The 17,085-nt window shown below is 46.0% G+C and overlaps 2 protein-coding genes across 3 annotated transcripts; one reads left to right on the top strand and one right to left on the bottom strand.

The window, feature by feature from the left end:
• Positions 1 to 313: 313 nt before the first annotated feature.
• Positions 314 to 13,214, bottom strand: tut7 (terminal uridylyl transferase 7). 2 transcript variants are annotated; one of them, XM_068604976.1, is made up of 29 exons: positions 13,099 to 13,214; positions 11,363 to 11,796; positions 11,113 to 11,267; positions 10,699 to 10,815; positions 10,431 to 10,608; positions 10,253 to 10,341; positions 9,893 to 9,944; positions 9,736 to 9,805; positions 9,459 to 9,585; positions 9,230 to 9,349; positions 9,008 to 9,136; positions 8,645 to 8,822; positions 7,427 to 8,091; positions 7,112 to 7,262; positions 6,035 to 6,121; positions 5,852 to 5,952; positions 5,645 to 5,702; positions 5,334 to 5,437; positions 5,122 to 5,211; positions 4,906 to 5,019; positions 4,317 to 4,394; positions 4,022 to 4,199; positions 3,878 to 3,925; positions 3,688 to 3,779; positions 2,998 to 3,113; positions 2,732 to 2,898; positions 2,538 to 2,617; positions 2,377 to 2,440; positions 314 to 1,844 (listed from the first exon to the last, which is right to left on the bottom strand). In XM_068604976.1, the coding sequence occupies exons 2-29, from the start codon at positions 11,772 to 11,774 to the stop codon at positions 1,786 to 1,788; spliced, it is 3,879 nt and encodes a 1,292-aa protein (XP_068461077.1). In that variant the 5' UTR covers positions 11,775 to 11,796; positions 13,099 to 13,214; the 3' UTR covers positions 314 to 1,785. The 2 variants fall into 2 exon arrangements, with proteins under 2 accessions (XP_068461077.1, XP_068461076.1); XM_068604975.1 differs by having other exon boundaries at positions 2,732 to 2,904.
• Positions 13,215 to 13,804: 590 nt separating this feature from the next.
• LOC137778979 (cyclin-O) lies at positions 13,805 to 16,307 on the top strand. The gene is made up of 3 exons (XM_068566388.1): positions 13,805 to 14,509; positions 15,179 to 15,364; positions 15,577 to 16,307. The coding sequence occupies exons 1-3, from the start codon at positions 13,997 to 13,999 to the stop codon at positions 16,111 to 16,113; spliced, it is 1,236 nt and encodes a 411-aa protein (XP_068422489.1). The 5' UTR covers positions 13,805 to 13,996; the 3' UTR covers positions 16,114 to 16,307.
• The last annotated feature ends 778 nt before the right edge of the window (positions 16,308 to 17,085 follow it).

The raw sequence follows: 17,085 nt of genomic DNA on the forward strand, positions 1-17,085 counted from the left end.
TGTGCATAAATACTAGTAACATGTATTCTGCCAGTATAAACTTTATTATATCACTTTACTTGGACACTGTAGCAAAGCATAGTGTATAAACACACACAATGAGCATTTAGCATAGCAATACTATTATCATAACTCTGTTATCTGTGCATGTGACAGTAAAAACATCTTGAATATTTAAGCTATATCTCGTGTGTGTACTTCACCCCTTTGCGGGACAATTACAGAATTATCATAATTATCTTACTATTGTAATTGCTAAAATGTATTCAGCAAACAGAGAAAATACAAAGATACCCAGCTTCCACCCATACTCTCAGCTTGGTCTGTTTGTTCCAGTTTTATTATAGGAGTGGTACATCACTGTTATAAATGCACAACAGTTAGTAATAAACATTGTAAATGGAAGAAAAAAAACATCCAAGGAAATATTGCACAGTGGGATTTAAATTTCTGTTTAATGAATTTTTTGAGACACAAAATGGATTGCAACTTTTCCTGACTGGATGAGGGGAGGTGGGAGCAGGGGGGGAACCAAGCTGAACCTCCCCTTCGAGTCTGACGAACAAACTTTTTTTTTTTAAATGATAAATTTGATAACAGCGGCAACGACACATTTATTTGAACAAAAGTCCGCCATGTACCTGCCGATCCGTGGCGCCACGAAAGACGACGCAAAGTCTTTTTTATTGTGTGGCAAATAAATATGTTGCATCTCTTCGCCGAAACTAACCGAGGTGACCTCTAGTTTAGGAGGAAGTGAAGTGAGCACAGTGTTTGCAGGAGGAGTACACTGTCAGCTGGAATATATGGAGGAGGAGGGATCATAAAACCACAGAGTACGCATGAAACTCTTGTTCAACTATTTGTTCTCGCACTACAGTCACAACATTTCCTAGCTCGCTTGGAGACGTGTACGGGTTAGCACAGAAAGTCTCTTGGTGCTTCTGTTCACAGGCAGTCGAGGGGCATGTTGTCTGTGAAGCAGGTGGATAAGCGGTCTCAACAAAATAAAAAAAAAATAAAAAAAGGTACGACCCAGAAAAAAAATACACACACAGACACACACAGACACACACAGACACACACAGACACACACAGACACACACAGACACAGTGGGCGGAGCTGCATTCGAGGCTGAAGACAGACGGACGTCAGTGCGGAGGACAAATAAAACAGGATTTAAAAGAAATGACATTAAAAAGATCCTGGCCGTTACGTACACTGCCAGTCACACGTTGTTTTTAAACAAACCTCAAAGTATTTTTTTGTTTTCATTAATCCATAAAAGTGACACCCGATAAAGAGGACTTCTTGGTTTCATTTCAGACGGCCATCACCTCGATGAATAACTGATCTTTAAATCGCTTACGTAGCATGTTGCCCGCAAAAGACTGAAAAAAGACTATTAGTCAAGCGAGAGACACTTTGATTACTTGCATTTTCTAATTTGAGAAATTTCCCTACGGTTTTGAACGTATATAAAAAAGAGAGCTCGACTGGCAGTGTAGGTAAATAGAGACATGAGGGGGCATGCAAAATGGCTTCTCTTGTTAAAATGAAAGGATTAAAAAGCTCCTCTCACGAGGAACGCTTTAAAAAGGGGGGGGAAAAAAACAACCTCTCACATAAAAAGGCCCTATTTGGCTTCAAGTCAAGGCGTCCTGGCTTTGGCTTTTTAAACAGGCTCCCGTTGGCCCAACAGTCCCATTCAGATTCGATGGTTTCTGGACTTTGGGGTCGCCGTCTGCCTGGACAAGAGGAGAACCACGTGGCGGCCGCGCTGATCATTCCACCGGACTCTTCCTGTGGCCGGAGCGACCCACGTTCCGGCCGGTTAAACTTCCTGCAACAACAAAAAAAAAAACAGAACGCAAATCGTCAATCGAGATCTAAAACACCCATCAGGCCAAAAGGACGCATCGCTTTGACCTGGTAGACCGGATTTACACCAACACATCTCAGGTTACAAGTAAGACGCGTTGTATTCAGTCTATCATGACACATAAAACACAAAGACTGAAAAAGGTAGAAGCATAATGGTTATATATTCCTATCCTAAATTCTTCTATCAATTAAATTAGAGAATTTATACACATATACACATACATACATACACACATACACACACACACACACACATATATATATATATATAATTGATAAGAACACACACACACACACACACACACACACACACACAAATTAAATAGAAAACTCTAGCACAAAATGATCAGTAACCGTGCAGAGAACGATGAAACTCTTTCTCCCTTCCTACATTCCAACAAGTCACTTGAAATAATACTTTTATTTAAAACAACTTCAACATTAAAATCAGGGACACAGCGACACCGTGGAGGTGCTCCGGTGAAACGTACCTGATTGTGGACTCAGCATCACATTTTGTTGCTTTCTCCTTTTCTCTTCTGCTATCGGTGAACCCTGGAAACAAAAAGGAAGCGGTGTGAGTCGCCTGTCGACCAATGAAATCAGTTTTTTTTTAAAATACGTTTGTACCGGCGCAATATCAAGATTATACCTGCCGCTCTCTCAAATTCCTCCCGTGAGGTGAAGAGGTGGAAGCGAAGCCGTCCATCCTCATGTTGCCTGTCGAACAACCTATAAAAAAACATTTAAAAAATTAATTTAAAAAAAATAAAAAATTTAAAAAAGGGGAGTGGTCAGCTCCTTTTTTAAATCTTAAAGCGGTCAGAACTAATCGACTGCGTGTACCTGCCGAACTCCTGTACTGCGGGCAGTCCCTCTTGATGTGGGCGCTGGATCCACACAGGAAGCAGCAGCGCACCTCCATGGAGTCCCGCTTCCTCCAGTGCTCGCTCTTGTGTCTGCCGTCCTCGGCGGCGTCCCGCAGGTGCTCCGGCCTTTTCTCAGAGTCGCGTCTGTTTCTGGGCCAAAAATAAGTCACACAAAAAACGGACACGAGATTAGACAAATTGAATATCAGAACACAAAGTCGGGTTCGGGGGATTTGCACCCACTTCTTCCGCAGCGGGCAGTCCTTCATGAAGTGGCCGATCTTGCCGCAGATGCGGCAGCAGCGGTCGTTGGGAGCCACCTCGCCCTCGGTGAGGACCGCCGGGTCGAAGAAATACTCCTGATGAAAGACACAACCACAACTTTAATGATTTGATCATTTAAGTTAACACCTAGTAATCGTGTTTCTCCTCGAGGTTCGTAGACATTGTGACCAATGGATTTCCATGACTTTTAACCACATTTCCGTGACTTTTAACCACATTTCTATGACCTAAACCAAATTTCCATAACTTTTAACCAGATTCCCACGAGCAAACATTAAACCTTAAATGACACAAATGAATGAGAGACAATAGTTTGATTAAAAGAATAAACATTTAAATAAATGCCTGTATGTATGCTGCTGATATTTTGAGCCTCTTTCTTTTAATTATTTCAAACTCAGCGTACATGAACGTTATGGACACATGAATTTAACACATTTACAGGGCTTTTACACAACTTTTGGGATTTTATTTTCTTCAAGGACTTTTCCAGGCATGGAAATAACCATTTTAAAATGTCATGACTTATCCAGGTTTTCCATGACCCGTTACTTTCAGTTTTTTAAGACGAAAAAGTTTGGAAAATAAATCTATTAAATCCAATCAATCTTTCATCTTTTTGGTTTGTTTTTTACAGCAGACACTCACCATCTTAGAGGGGTACACAGGAGGAAAGACTTTGACTGGCGTGCCAAACACCGTTCTGCCGTTGATGAAAGCCTTCATGATGAAGTTCGTCACTGTGTGTCGACCAAAAAGAAGAAAGTGCATTAGAAAAGACGGCCGGGACAGAAGGCAACGAGACGACCGAAGACACAAACGGACGTCGTCTCCTTACTTTTTCTGGACAGACCGGCACCGAGGTTATGATTCAGGTCAAACGGATCTGGAATATGAACCAAGAAAATGAAAAAAATGTAATTAAATACCCACAGGCGGGCATTTCGAAGTGCCCAAACAATAAGTTAAGTTGGACACGCACCTTCGATGACGATGTATTTGGACGTCCACTGCTTGTTGAAGGTGGTGAGGCGGCCGCGCTGACGCAGGCAGATGACGTGCTCTCTGAAGTCAAAGTCCTCGGTGTAAAAGCGCAGCAGGCCGAGCCACAGCTCCCCCACCGTCTCCGTGTTCTTCCCGTGCTGCGGCCAGCGGCCGGGCTGCGGAGGAAGAGCGCATTTGGAGGCGTCATTCAAACACGCGGGTGGGCACATGCGTGTTGATTGCCAAACGGCAGTCACACAGAACATGTAAGGCAATGAAATGAAATGACTCACGAGTGCCTTTAAGTCGTCGAAGAAGTACACGTTCCAGCCGTCGACCAGCACCTCCGGCTTCTTCTTTCCATCGTAAATCTGCGACAGACAGTTGAGAGAAGTTGAGGGAAAATAGCAGATTCTCAGCAATCAATACCCCTTTTAAAGTCCTGAAAAAGGTCCACGATATGAGATATAAAAATATATATCAAATAAAAAAAATGATTGAAGGCCAAAACAAAGAGGTTCTGTAAGGTCAACCGTTGTTTGCACTTTCATGTTGAAACAAAAAAAACAAGATAAAAATGTAGTTTGACATAATTTAATTAAGTTTTAACCGTCATTCTCACAATATTAAAATGTGACTTCCATACGCTGCCTAAATATCTCAATAACAATGCGATACCATTGCAAAAAGCATCATAAAGAAATGGAATAGTAGACAGAACATGCAACTTCACAATTCTAATTCATAAAAACATTAGCTAGCTGCTGCTGTAGCCAGCTAGCAGCATCCGCTAGCGGGGAGCTAGCAGCAGCGCTAGCTTGCTACAGCGGAGGACACTCACACCGAAGGTAGAAGCGGCAATAACAAGCGTGTTATTTGTACCTCTTGCAGCACTGGGATAACTGGTGTGTCCCTCTGCTGGAGGAAGAACAGCACCATGAGGGTGTAGGCGTAGGACGAGAGGCTGCCACGGGAAGCGTCCCCAATGTCGCACATCTGTAACGGGACAGGAAATGAAAACACGGTAACATTCTCAACACAATGTGATGATATTGTATGACAGCGGAGACACACAGAGAGGGTCTGAAGCCGGCTCACCTTGGCAAAAACCTTCATGACGTAACAGAGGATCTTCACTCTTCTGTCGATGGCGGCGTACAGAGCGAGCAGATGAGTGTTGTGCAGCGCCTGAAGGGGTTTAGGAGAGAGCCCAGAGTTAGCCGAGAGCAAGAAGAGAAACCATGAAAATACAGGAGGGAGAGAGATGGAAAGAGTGAGGGTGAGTGAGAGGGTGAGTGAGAGAGCTCTACCAGAGTGTTGTAGAGGCTGATGTCTCCTTCTAGGCCGGTGCGAACGTGGTAGAACTTCACGATCGGTACCTTTGCCGTGGTGATGGGCAGGATGTTCTTCAGACCTGGTGACGGGGGGAACCGGTTAAAAAGGGAAACATTGACATTTCCTGGTCCATAAATCATCACTTCACGAGGAACTGGAGACAAACTCGTTCAATAAAAAAAGAAAACAAATGGAACGTCTGCAAGCTGAGAAACTGTTATTGCACCGCGAAGACATAAACGTCTTGGGGAGCATTTCTTCATTGGAGGACTTCTCTATCACTAACCTGGGTGTTTCCTCAGCATTCTCGCCAAGCTTTCAATGACGCTGATGCAGTAATCGTCCTGCGGAGCGAGATGAACAATGAATGACTGGAGCAGAAACGCAGAGTACCGACAAAACGTTTAGTCCGTCGCCATCAATACGTTCAATTTATATTTCCTGCAACAAAAAAATGACACTTGGAGTCCAAATACATGGAGATATAACTCACTTCTATGCTGTCCTGCCCCTCCAGCACCATGCAGATGTCTAGGTCACTCTGTCTGAAGCCAAAGCCATTTTTGGACGACCCAAACAGTTGCAGCCGAGCTCCTGTCCATCAAAAAAATTGTAATTAAATGCAGTTCGACTCATCTCCATCATACTAGTTCACTTTTTTTAATTTAAACTTTACCGGCAAACTGTCGTCTGACGAAGACCTCCAGGTCTTGAAGGATGTGCTCTCTGACGCCCACTTCCAGTTCATCCGGGGCGAAGTCAGCTGGAAAGGAAACGGACCTCATGGTCAGAACCAAAAGACAAACACTCATACACATTGTGACCAATGGATTTACATGACTTTAAACCACTTTTTAATGACTTTTGACCAAATTTAAATGACTTTGACAAATTTACATGAGCAAACATGTCATAAAATCTGTGTGTGAACAGTAAAAAGTGATAAAATGTAGTATTTAAACTAACAATGAGGATTCAAAGCATACAGTCAACCTTAAATGACTCAAATGAATTAGAGACAATAGTTTGATTAAAAGAATAAACATTTATATAGATGCCTGTATGTAGGCTGCTGATATTTTGAGCCTCTTTCTATTAAAAGCAGATTCATTATTTCAAACTCAGCGTAAATAAGTGCCATGAACACATGAATATAACACATTTACAGGACTTTTACACAACTTCTGGTTTGCCATGACCTTAAGGACCCTGTAACTTGATTTTTTTTCAAATGAGTTCGCCCGTCTGCACTGACGGCTGACCTCAAATCACACCACGTCATTGGTGAGAAACGTGCGATCGCATCTTGTGACAGATCAGGAAGTTGTGGTTCCACCGTTGTGAGAGCAGGACTTGAAGCTCTGTATATTTTTAACTTAGAAATTCACATCTGCTCATGAACAGTTGGCCTCCATGCAGCTGAAAGCATGAGCTCCATTGTTCAAATGTGATCACTTCATGTGTAAAATATAATAAAATTCCTTAAGACTTTTTTTTTTAATTCAAACTAATGATAGATAGATAGATAGATAGATAGATATGGTTCTTATGGTCATGGTTATTTTCAGGCCTGGAAAAGCCCTTGAAAAAAAAAAAAAAGTTGTGTAAATGTGTTATCTCAAATTAGTTTGAATTTTTAAAAAAAAAAAAGCACACACACACACACACACACACACACACACACACACACACACACACACACACACACACACACACGAAGTTGAGCTAGCGGCTGTAACCACATGGGACTCACTGTAGCACTGCTCGCAGACTGCGTCGAGGATACAGAGGAACTCCGGTGTGATCGGGGGCAGCGGCTCCAGCTGCACTTTCTTGAAGTCCTCCGGACAGTCTTTCTTCAGGTGACCGTCTCGCTTGCACAAGCTGCACACGACCATGTGGGACTGAGGGCGACGGGGGGGAAAAAAGGGGTTAAAACACATTTACAGGCGTTACATTTTCGCGGTCTCTCGTTCAATTTCACTTCCAGTCGTCCTACGACCGAAACGATGAAGAAACCAAACGCTTTAAACCGTTTTGTCAGGATGGAGAGAAACCCGGCGCTTACCTTTCCTCTGGTGAACGATTGCTTCGTGAACGCGTAAGACCGCCTCTTCAGTTGTTGGTTTGTAGTTTCTGCGCCCTTGTCCTCCACCATGTCCTCCAAGTGTGGCGACGAGAGACTCTCAGACCCCAGCCCCACCTCGTCCTCCTCTTCGTCTTCGTCAATCGACCCGGGCGTGTCCAAATCCGGACCCTCCTCGTCGGACAGGAGCTCCTCGCCGGAGATCTCGTCCGCGAGGAAGATGTCCTCGTCCTCCGTGGTGAAGCTGTCCAAGTGTTTCCTGATGAGCTCGGCGTCGTCTTCCTCCTCCTCCTCCTCTTCGTCATCGTCATCGTCGTCCTCGGAGAGGCTGCTTTTTCCCAGGTCCGCTTTTTCCTTCTCCCGCTCCCCGTCCGAGTCGCTGTAGTCTTCGACCTCCTCCTCTTCCTCGATGATGCAATCGGAGTCGTCGGGGCCGTTCTCGGTGGTCGCTTTCGGCCGGCTTGAAGCGGAGGAGGCCCCCGCCTCGGCGTTCGCCCCGCGCCGGGCCTTTGCCTTGTTGCCGGCGGCCGGCGCGTTGAGCGGCAGCGCAAAGTACTTGTACGTGGTCTTGAGACAGTGGAGGATGTACTCGTACATTTGCTGGCTGTTCAGGGTGCGGGCCACATTTCTCTTCACGGCGAACGGGTCTGAAGGAGAGAAATCCCTTTGAGTTAAATCCTGTCGGAGTGAATCTCTATGCCAACAGAAATATAGATCCCGCTGAGTATTTAAAAAAGAGACTTATCAAAAAGGCATTTGGAGTCAGCCCATCATCACAAACAGTAATAATGTGTCCTTCACTGGCCGGGATTAGAGGTCTGAAAATGTCTTTTACAAGATGGATCATGATGCGGCTTGTTCATGTCGACACAAGCACAGAGACGACAATAAAACTCTGCACTTTCTGTCAGGAAATTAAGTGACTTCAAGGAAAAGTCTTGCTAGCCGCTAAGCTAACTAATGCAGTATTAATTGCCACAGACATTAAGGAAGTACCCCTTTTTAGAGCTGCTATGGAGAAAACCATATGAGAACACAGTAATGCACTGAACGAGGATTTAGGTTTTGTAATGCGTGTGTTCTGAGGTGTCACATTGATTTTTTTTTTTCTAAATCACACTTTTGGAAATAAAAAGAGAGTTCTGATTTCTCTGACGGCATAAACTTTCTTATTCAGACCACAAAATGAGAGTTTCTGACCCTCCACGGCGATGCGCTTCTTTGGCCAGTCCTTCATCTCCCGGGAGAGGACGGCAGCCGTCCGCACGCTGATGACGCTGTCGGCCAGGTTGAACTCCAGCGCGTAGAAGCGCAGCATCTCCACCCAGAGAAGCCCGACTTCCACGGGCGGACGAGGGCTCTGGAACACCAGAGGAACCTGAGAGGAAACGCAGAACCTGGTCACTATAACAAATCAATGCTGACAGAAGGTTTCAAGTCTCTGCAAGCTCTGTTTCGTTACTGTAGGGAGAACAAAATATATTGAAAGCGTCCAATCTAGACAATAAAAAGTACATTCATCTCAAAAATACTCTGGTAACAAAACAGTGTACTCATGACTACCTTCCCCTTTATACAGGTGCCCTCTGCTGGCTGCTCTTTGGAGGGAGGGCTGTAGGCCCAGTGCACGTGTCCGTCCTCCGTGTGCGTGAGATTGAAATCTGACAGCCTGCTGAGTGAAAACACCTTGATCTAAAAAAAGAAGACAAAATCGGGTGATGGGATTAGTTTCATCCTCGGATCAATGCTGAAATGACCGCTGTTAACCGCCACTTCCCGGCTCACCTCTTGCTTCAGGTAGGCGGGCAAGAGGGACTCTTTGCGCTGCTGCAAGAAGAAGATGACCATGAGGGCGAAGACGTACGGAGGCAGCCCGCCTTCCTCCGAGCGGTCGATATCACTGATCTAAAAGTGGAAAAAACAGGAACGTGTTTATGAATGTAGAGAGGCCCCCCGGCTGCACTGCAGGCCCCCCAGCTGATGCGAGCGTCAGCGCCTCAGGTGGGAAACGTACCTGGGCCCAGCGTCGGAGTCCCAAAACCAACGGGAGGAGGAGAGCCTCCCGACTGGACAGAGCAGCGAGATAGGAGGTGGTCTGGAATGCGTTTTCATTGCCGGCGCTCACTTTGCACACCAGGCCGCTGTGGAGAAGAGAAACGGGTTTCCATTAGCGTGTGGTGGTGTCAAGAAAACCCCCATTCCGGTAGCTTCATGACATGTTAATTAATGATGAACTTGGGAGTTTCTGTAAATCAGTTTGGTTCATAAACATGTTGGACGACAACACCCACCTCTTTATCTCTTTGCAGATGACCACGGGCACCCGGGCATGAAAATCAGCTTCCATGTCGACAAAAATAGCTGAGGAAAAGAACGAGAGGCGTTACATTGAAGACGTGAATTTAAAATCTACGACACATCTGGTGGTGAAAAGAAGAGGCGACTCACGGCTCACTGAGAGGCTCTCCTTGACCAACAACAAGACGTCTGGCTGATGCATCTGTGAAGACATTGAGCGGCAAAACGGTTACGAAACATTAAGTAACAAATAAATAAAAAAGGACATGAACGTGTCATGTCTTATGAACGATTGCATTAAAAAAAAGAGGTTATAAACTATATTTTTTGTCCCTTTCACCAATTAAGAACCCCATTAAGTCACACTGGTATGAATAAATATCAAAACTTCAATTACTTATCAGACTCAAGGTTCATGTAAATAAGAAGCTGTTAATGTATATTTGTTTGCCATGAGAGGTGTGTGCGGAAACCCATTTAAAAGTGTCAATCTTTTTTTAATAAACTCACGTGAGGTGGATACTGAATGTCAATGTTGACGTCAGAATCCTTAAATCCAAACTTAGTGCAAGACGATCCATAAAGCCGGAGCCTGACCTCTGCAGACGACAGATGGAGCAACGTTACCGTTGTGGTGAACCCGCTACAACACAAACCGCGGCGTCTCGCCCCTTTAGGGGTGACTTACCGGGTAGGACGGACAGAAGGAGGTCTTGCATCATCGAGACGACGCTTTGTCTGGTCGCGACGTCCTGGTCGCTCATCCCGTGTTCCAGGACGACGGCCTCCAGCGCGGCGCTCACCGTGGCGGCGTGCTCCGGGCCGGGGGGCAGGATCTCCGTCAGCATCGCCTCCTCCTGCCTCTCCTGTTGGACACAAACCAGCCGACGGAGGCTCAGGATCGTCTCCAACGCACAAAAGACTGCAGCGTCATCTCTAAATGGTGATTTACATACCCTGGCCCTCCTCTTGTGCCGTTTGTCTCGGATGTGTCTGTAGGCGTCCGACACAGAATCCAGCAGGACGTCACACAGAGCGCAGGTGTAAAAGGCACCGGGGTTGTTGTGGGGCCTCTGAAGCAAAAGGGGGAGGAGAGTACGGACGTTAGACAGCGGCTGCAATGATTAAATTGTTGAGGAGCTTCTTGACTCCGCCTCAAAAAACATATCAATATTGTAGCGCAGAAGAAAGAAAAACAATTGTTATCAAAGAACGCTTCGTTAGGTTTATTAATCTGGTGATTTTGTTCTTGATTAGAGTAAAAATAATCCTGAGTTGCAACCGTGCAGTACTCAAAGATATTCATAGTACTATAATGTAAGATCAAGAAAAATCAGCAAATTGATATTTAAAACATAGCCTCACACTACCTTCTTCAGGGTGTAGATCTCTTCTTTGTTAAGCCGCTGCTCTGCTTGCCGTCGGCTTTGGAGCTCTTGAGCAGAGAGCGTGGACTCTTCGATCACCGGACCCCTGTTCTCCTCGGTATAAGCTCTATTCTTGTTTCGGTGTCTTCGTCGTCTCCCTTCGAAGAGGAAGGTGGTGTCAATACGTGTTGAATATGCTTCAGTGGAATTTAAAAAAAAAAATCAGCCAGTCTGATTTTTCCGAAATCCTCACCTGGTTTGTGAGCATTGCCGTCGGGGTCCTCTCTCCCCCCCTGCTCCCTATCCTCCTTTGGCCCTTCTCCCGACGTATTCCTCCTCCACTGCTGCTGCGAGCGCTCTCTCCAGGCATCTTCTCGACCACCGCCACTGTTCTCAGGACCCGAGAACCACCGAGGGTCATCCTTCTGCGAGGGGCTGTGACCGCCTCTGAACCCACCGGGGGAGTAGCTCAGGGGCCCCATCCCTCCCTTCTTGGGACTAGCCCGGTAGGGCCCGCCTGGGTTCTTCCCCTGCTGACCTCCCTCTGATCTGTAGCTCTGTCCTCGACCCTGGTCCTGGGGCCTCCAGCCTTCTGCCCTCTCCGTTCCCGGTCCCCTCTCTCTGCCACCTTGCCGCGCCCGGTAAGGCCTGCCCGAGTTTTCCATGGTTCACTATTGCACAACAAAACTGCAGGGAGAAATATTCAGTTAATAGCAGAAGAAGTCCTTGTGTGAACATCCTCAACACAAACCGTAAGGAGATACGTTCATCTTTGCTTTTTCTTCGGAGAAGCGTTTCAGTTAACTCGTCTCTGTGAAGACACAACTGCTAATTCAGACCAGGCCGCTGCGCAAACGTTGGAGTCGATTGAAGACACAGCTACAATCTGATCTCAAAATAGGAGCTGAGCCAACAGGTATCTGGCGGGGGAAAATGGTGTAATTTCAGGGTCTCAGGCTAACAGTTAACTCTTCATCCCTCTGCCTCCTGTGACTTTGCGGCCACAGACAAGCGTGGAGGTCACACTTCAGGTCCCCAGGGGACAAGTAATTGTAACTTTAAATCTGGGTAAAGCAAGGGTCTCGGTCGAGCAAAAAACAGTCCCATTCATAATTCTCACCCATATACAGATGATTTTTATGTCATGCTGATTTGATTTAGAGCACGTAGGACATGCTTTTACACCTGCTTCAGTCAAAAACACTTTCATAAACAGACTTATGTAAATCCCTCCACCATGCAATTGCATCCATGTGTGTTGCTGCATGTTAACCCCTCATATATTACCTTTTACTCCCATTTTATTAGTGTTTAGGTTGTATCACATGTGAGCTAATGCATTGAATTAGCAGAACAATATAGTTTGACAATGAGCTACACAAGCAACGGCTAATACCACCGTCGTTATCATTGCATAGGCTGTGGATGTTGACAGTTCTCAACTGAAAAAGCGAAGCACTAACACTAACGTTTAATGCTTCCCATCATTTCCCCAAAACAAAACAACATCACTGCGAGGTAAACGGACGTGCACGAAACGAAACCAAAGCGGATCAAGTTACGTGGCTAACTGGGACGTGAGCTAACTAACCGAACTTGTTATTGCACAGCGTCCGCGTAAGCTAGCTCACTAGCTAGCTCCTGCGGTCAGCGTCGCCGTTTCCTCTTCCTCGAGTCAACCGTATAACTTCACCTAGCGCGAATCACTCTCAGACCCCTCAGCGAATTGTCTTTAAGTGTTCGCCACCAAACGGACCGGCAGTTAGCTAACGTGCGACGTACAGGTCCCCCTCAGCTAACGTTACCGTTAGCTCATTAGCTAGGACGCTGAACGGCTAACGTTAGCTACCCAGCTAGCAACAGATAGCCGTTACGGGCTCATTTTATCTAGTTTTTATTAAACTGCTCACGCTGCAGCCACGTCAAACAACAAAACAGCAAAACGCCAGCGGTAATTGTCCCCAAAGAGTACTGGAGTCGGTGAAATACCGTCTGTAAGTGTGCAGAGGGCACACTGGAAGCCTTGTTCAGGTCTGACTTGGCATGATCGCTCGTCCTGCGCTGGAGTTTGAAAGATGACGTAGGGACTCCTCTGTTTTGTAGACGTCACCGTTCAAGCTCCGCCCACCGCGCGCGCAGTCGGTGCTGATCCCACTGATTTTAATTTATAAATGTTTTTAAAACACAAATTAATTAATCATAACATTTGTAAAGCAAAATTATAAGACAGTCCTGTAATGTAAGAAAGAATCTGTTTTTATAGCCCTTTGAATATTGTAAATTGTGAAGTTATGAATATCATAATTGCATGTAAGCTGACTTTGAAGTCACTTTTCTCCAAAACTGTACAGTAAAATCTCATGGTCATGTACATGGACAGAACAGTCTGAACAAGACTGCATTGTAATTTTACTTTACAAATGTAAGGATCTGTTTTTATAGCTCTTTGAATATTGGCATATTGGGAAATTACGTTTGTTCAAATGTGTAGATGAGGAAATAAAGGTGACACACAGAAAGAAATGAAAAGGTTTCAGGTCCAACTATTTAAAAAAAACACTTTCAGGATGATTATTTGTTTATAATGATGCAGCTGTAAAGTTCAACTCTTCTTCTTCTTCTTCTTCTTCTTCTTCTTCTTCTTCTTCTTCTTCTTCTTCTTCTTCTTCTTCTTCTTCTTCTTCTTCTTCATAAAACAAGCTATGATTTTTACAGTTTTTAATAACAACCGTAAAGCAGGAAGAGGGGTTAAAAGTTAAGGGTTGATGTATTCATCTAATGGTGTTGTCGTGACCGGCGAAAGCCATAAGCTAACATATGGTTCAAGGTTTCTGGTAATTAACTCCGACATGGGGCCAGTGATTGTTTAGCTCATGTTGCCCGGGCGATGGGAAGAGAGGTGCGCTGCAGGATCGCGCGGGGAACACCCCGGGAAAACAAGCCAACGCGACCAGATGGAACAGCCGACCCCATCACACCCAAGGAGACCGCTGCCGCGTCAGGACCCGGCGCTCAGCGAGACGAGCCACCCGGAGACATGGTGACATCCAAAAGAGAGCGCGTGGGCTCGGAGCCCGTGCGCAAGCGGAGGCGGGCGGCCCGCGCCTCGTCCCCTCCAGCAGCAGCAGCAGAGGAAGAGGAGAAGGAGGACGACGAGGGGGAGGCACAGCGAAAGCAGACGCTCGTGTCCAAGTTGAGCGACTCCGGTTTCGAGGAAGACCTGGACTCGTCGATGGTCTGCTCCCCGGCTCAGACGGCCGTGTCCCCGCTGCGCTCGGCGGAGTCTCCCTCGGGCCAGCTGAGCACCTGGTACCTCCAGTACGGCGACGCGTGCTTCAGCATCCAGAGAGACGTCGAGGCGCAGTTTCAATCCGAAAAGAGCTTGGCGTGCCAGCCACAAGTAGGCCATCACGCACACGATATAGTGTTATGTAGGCCAGGAATAATGAAATATGTGTCATTTATTCAACCTTGTTGTATGTATTAGGTTTGTTTTTATTTACATAACACTATTGTTCAGCCTGCAGAACTCATAGAAAAACATCAGTGAAACCAAAACAAGTTCATAACATGTGTTCCATTCTATTATCTGAACTGCTTATCCTCTGAATGTTGTCCAGTATATTCATATTGTATAGTGGTGCACCTTTTTTTCCAATAGAGATGACCTTTTCTTCATAACTAATGATATAGTTTTCACCCCTTAATCTCTCTGCATTGGTTGTCAATACTTATACTACATTTTTACATTGCATTATATTCAGCTGAGGCTTTTATCCAGAGCGACTTACATGAGTACAAACTCAGAACTACAAGAATCAAGAAAGTACAATTTCTTCTACACAATACAAAGTGCTAAGAGCCATTTAAGTGCTGCTAAAGTGGTGCTTTGGAGCTCAAGGAACGTGTATTGCTGAATGCATAAAGACTGAACATGTAACCGTGATGAAGATGGATGAACACGTGCCATCTCCTCTCCTTTGCCCCCTCCATGACACTCGTGTGTGTGTGTGGGTGTGTGTGTGTGTGTGTGCGTGTGTGTGTGCGTGCGTGTGTTCCGTGCTCGCAGCTGACCGCGCAGGACCGCTGCAGGCTGGTGAGCTGGCTCGTGCCGGTGCACAAACACTTCGGCCTGTCCTTCGAGTGCTGCTGCCTCACGGTGAACATCGTGGATCGCTTCACGGCGGCCAAGCCGGTGGCCGCGGACTGCTTCCAGCTGCTGGGCGTCACCGCGCTGCTCCTGGCCTCCAAGCAGGTAGAGAGACACCACGAAGACCACGTGACAGTGTGGAACCCACTCATCACTACTCTCTCTCTCTCTCTCTCTCTCTCTCTCCCTCTCTCTTTCCTCACTCTTTCACACCCTCTCTCACACTCTCACTGTCTCTCTCTCTTTTCTCCCTCCCTCTCTCTCTCTCTCTCTCTCTACCTCTCCCTCCCGCCCCCGCCGGCCTTCTCTCTCCCCAGGTGGAGGGGGCCGCTCCGTGGATCCGTGACCTGCTGTCTCTGTGCTGTGGCGCGTACACCAGGGAGCAGCTGTGTAACCTGGAGGGCCTCGTCCTCCGCCAGCTGAACTTCCGGCTCACCGCGCCCACGCTGGCCTTCTTCCTGGACTACTACACCTGCGCAGAAGCGGCCCGGCTCGAGAGAGGGAGCGGCAGCGGCGGCAGAGGGGTTGCAAAGGGAAACGGGCGGCGCCGCGAGCTCGCGCGCAAGGTGTGCGAGCTGAGTCTGGCGGACTACGCCTTTAACGCGTTCCCGCCGTCCCTGACCGCCGGCTGCGCGCTCAGGATAGCCGGCGAGCTGCTGGCGGCCGAACAAGGAGAGCTGCGCGCGCAGCCAGGCGAGAGCCCCGAGACCTGTAGAGCGGACCCCCTGGAAGCCAGAGGCCCCTTCTGGGCCTGGTTGGAGCAGGGGCCCCTCAACCACAGTCTGGCACAGGAGTGCAAGGACAACTTGAAGCAGCTGGTGTCGTTAAACCAGCAATCACTGGAAGTATTCTAGGGTTCATTACGGGACGTATATTCATATATTCTGCTTTTTTTTTATTCATGCAAAGTCATTGTTTACTGTGTATGCACTGAGTTTACAGGATGTGTTATGACTGTTGCCTCCTCTTTCATGAAGGACCTGTATATAAAACATGCACTCGTTGTCGTTGATTCATTGTTTGTGATAAATAAAAGGTCAGTGAATTATTTTGTCTCGTTCTCTTGAAGGATCAGAACAACATGAATCCATAATTCACACCCAGGAGGACTTTTTTTTATGTAAATGTGTAAAAATGTAACATTATAGTAATAAGTCGGTCCAGATGTCCGACTTATGAGATGGATGACATGACACACCATGCAAAAAAAAAACTCACTGTTTGCACTGTGGAAGGTAATAAGTTGACTTTACTTGAAAAAAGTCAGGAAACTGATTACCTCAACATCTCTACTTTAAGTAGCTCAATACGGCAACAGTTCAGGCAACTCATGTAAGTGCAGTAAATATTAGTACAGTTAACACAGAATTATTAATCAGGATAACTAAAAATGTAAATTAAGACAACTTTAACCGTTGAAAACTGCTAAGTTAGACCTTTTCTCCTGTTTGAGTCGTAGGAACCCTAAATTAATTCCAATACTTGTGTTTATTGTATGTATTTCTTCAGCAAAGTCTTGGGAAAAAAATGTATATCTGCAACAAAAGAAATCACTTTTAAAAGATATTTTGATAATAACTGAATATCCAGCATGATATGAGCAGATTCCCCAAAAATGCCCCCTGGAGCGGTCAATAAGACACCTTTTTGGAAAGATTAGGAGCTAAAGAATCAGAATCTACAACAAAAATCACATTAAAACAAAGTCTTGGCCTGTTAGGAAGGAGTTTCAGTCAAAAAACGGTGCTGTTCGGTTAAAAAAAAAGAAGAAGATGTATATTATGTCAAAAGATTGTCTGAATGGGGCATGCTGGGACTTAAAATGG

The sequence above is a fragment of the Clinocottus analis genome, unplaced genomic scaffold (genome assembly GCF_023055335.1).
Source record: "Clinocottus analis isolate CAN_PGR_092001 unplaced genomic scaffold, fCliAna1.0.p SCAF_7, whole genome shotgun sequence".
In the NCBI taxonomy this organism is placed as follows: Eukaryota; Metazoa; Chordata; class Actinopteri; order Perciformes; family Cottidae; genus Clinocottus; species Clinocottus analis.